This window comes from Buceros rhinoceros, unplaced genomic scaffold (assembly GCF_000710305.1).
Source record: "Buceros rhinoceros silvestris isolate BGI_N320 unplaced genomic scaffold, ASM71030v1 scaffold2455, whole genome shotgun sequence".
Lineage (NCBI taxonomy): Eukaryota > Metazoa > Chordata > Aves > Bucerotiformes > Bucerotidae > Buceros > Buceros rhinoceros.
The window spans coordinates 128,737-130,373 of record NW_010413254.1 but is presented as its reverse complement, the minus strand read 5'-3'; the positions used below and the strand labels follow the sequence as shown (position 1 = coordinate 130,373).

Genomic DNA, 1,637 nt, shown 5'->3' with positions numbered 1-1,637 from the left:
CACCCTCAACCTGGTGGTGTGAAAATCTCAGCTTTTATTAAAAACTAACAGGGCCCCAGCCTCGAGAGCTCAGAGAGAAGCTGAGAAAGAGTAATCAAAGGGCACACTTAAGGGTTTAAAAATAGAAGAGAGGGAGGGGAAAAAAATTTTAAAAAATAGTAATACATGTTAAAGCACGATGAATCATCCGGCAAAGCCCCGTCTGGGAGAATATGGGGCTGGTATGTGCTTGGCAGAGGCGAGCGTTTGGGCTCCAGTCCCTCCTGGAATAAAAATCATCTCCCCCGGAAGCACTGCAGTGATGGGGTCTCTAGTTTTAGGCAAACAGCTCGTGCTGGGAAAAAAATTTTAAAAAATAGTAATACATGTTAAAGCACGATGAATCATCCGGCAAAGCCCCGTCTGGGAGAATATGGGGCTGGTATGTGCTTGGCAGAGGCGAGCGTTTGGGCTCCAGTCCCTCCTGGAATAAAAATCATCTCCCCCGGAAGCACTGCAGTGATGGGGTCTCTAGTTTTAGGCAAACAGCTCGTGCTGCTCACAGGACACCTCACCTCACACCGGCTCTGACAGACCTTGCAGCGACCCATCTTCCACCTTCATTGCAAATTCAGGTGCTGGTTTGGGGGCTGCTGCTCCCAGCAAAGCTTCATCTTTACTCCCACAGATAATGCCACGAGAGCAGAAAGGTCTTGGCTTGAGATAAATACCAACAGCATTCAAAACACCACCACCATCAGCCCAGCCAGCCTCCAGGTAGACCTCCATCCACCCATCCATCATCTCAGCCACCGGCAGGACGTAAAGTCCAACATCAACCAAACACGGCTCAACCCATACCTAGAGCAGCTCATTTTTTCCAGCTCCTAATATTATTATTTTTTAGCCCCTCTAAAACAAGCTGCACATGCTCGTGACAGGCGTCCCCAAAGGGCAGGATGAAGATCAGTCCACCGTCCCACTGCACGGGCACCCTGTAGCAGCAAGCTCGGCTTGCTGGACTGATGCACAGCAGAGAGAGATGTGAAGAAAAAAGCCAGATATTTCTCAAACAGGCATTAGCCAGGTTTTTCATTTGACTTCAGCAGCAGCCAGCACCCCAGTCTCATAAACTCTTGCCTCCAGTCAACCAGTCCATGGCTCTCTCCAGAGCACAGCTTTCCCTTCTTCAGCAGCCTCCTCAAAGCCGAACTGGCCCCACGTGGACCTTTGCCCGGTGTGGGCACCCCATGCCAGTGGCCTCACGGGCTCTCCGCGGTGCCGTTGCAGGGCAAGGCTGTCCTGGAGGATCGCCGCGAGGCGAGAGAATGAAGAAGCCGGCTGGGTGGCAGCAGGATGGGGCGGCAGGACCTCCTGCGCGCTGACGGGCCCCCGCTGATGCTCCCGTGGCCACTGGCCCTCCTGGCCCTGAGTGCATGCTGCCGCTGGGGGGTGGCCAGTGGGGCGGGCGGTGCAGTGCCCCAGCAGCATGCTGCCTCCGCAACCCCCTCCTCCTCCTCCTCCTCCTCCTCGTCGTCTTCCTCTGGCCGGGCACCCCTCGACTGGCTCCTCACCGACCGGGGACCCTTCTACAGAGCCCAGGAGTATGTGGACTTCACGGAGCGCTACCGGCAGGGGTTCCCCACCAGGTACAGGAT

General features: G+C 55.2%; 1 protein-coding gene across 1 annotated transcript in view; it reads left to right on the top strand.

Annotated features, from left to right (window-relative positions):
- Nucleotides 1-1,335: 1,335 nt before the first annotated feature.
- Nucleotides 1,336-1,637, top strand: part of BRINP2 (bone morphogenetic protein/retinoic acid inducible neural-specific 2) — a 6,743-nt gene continuing 6,441 nt past the window's right edge. The window contains exon 1 of the mRNA XM_010136648.1: nucleotides 1,336-1,628. Within this exon, the coding sequence (XP_010134950.1) occupies nucleotides 1,336-1,628 (293 nt within the window). The remainder of the gene's footprint in view (nucleotides 1,629-1,637) is intronic.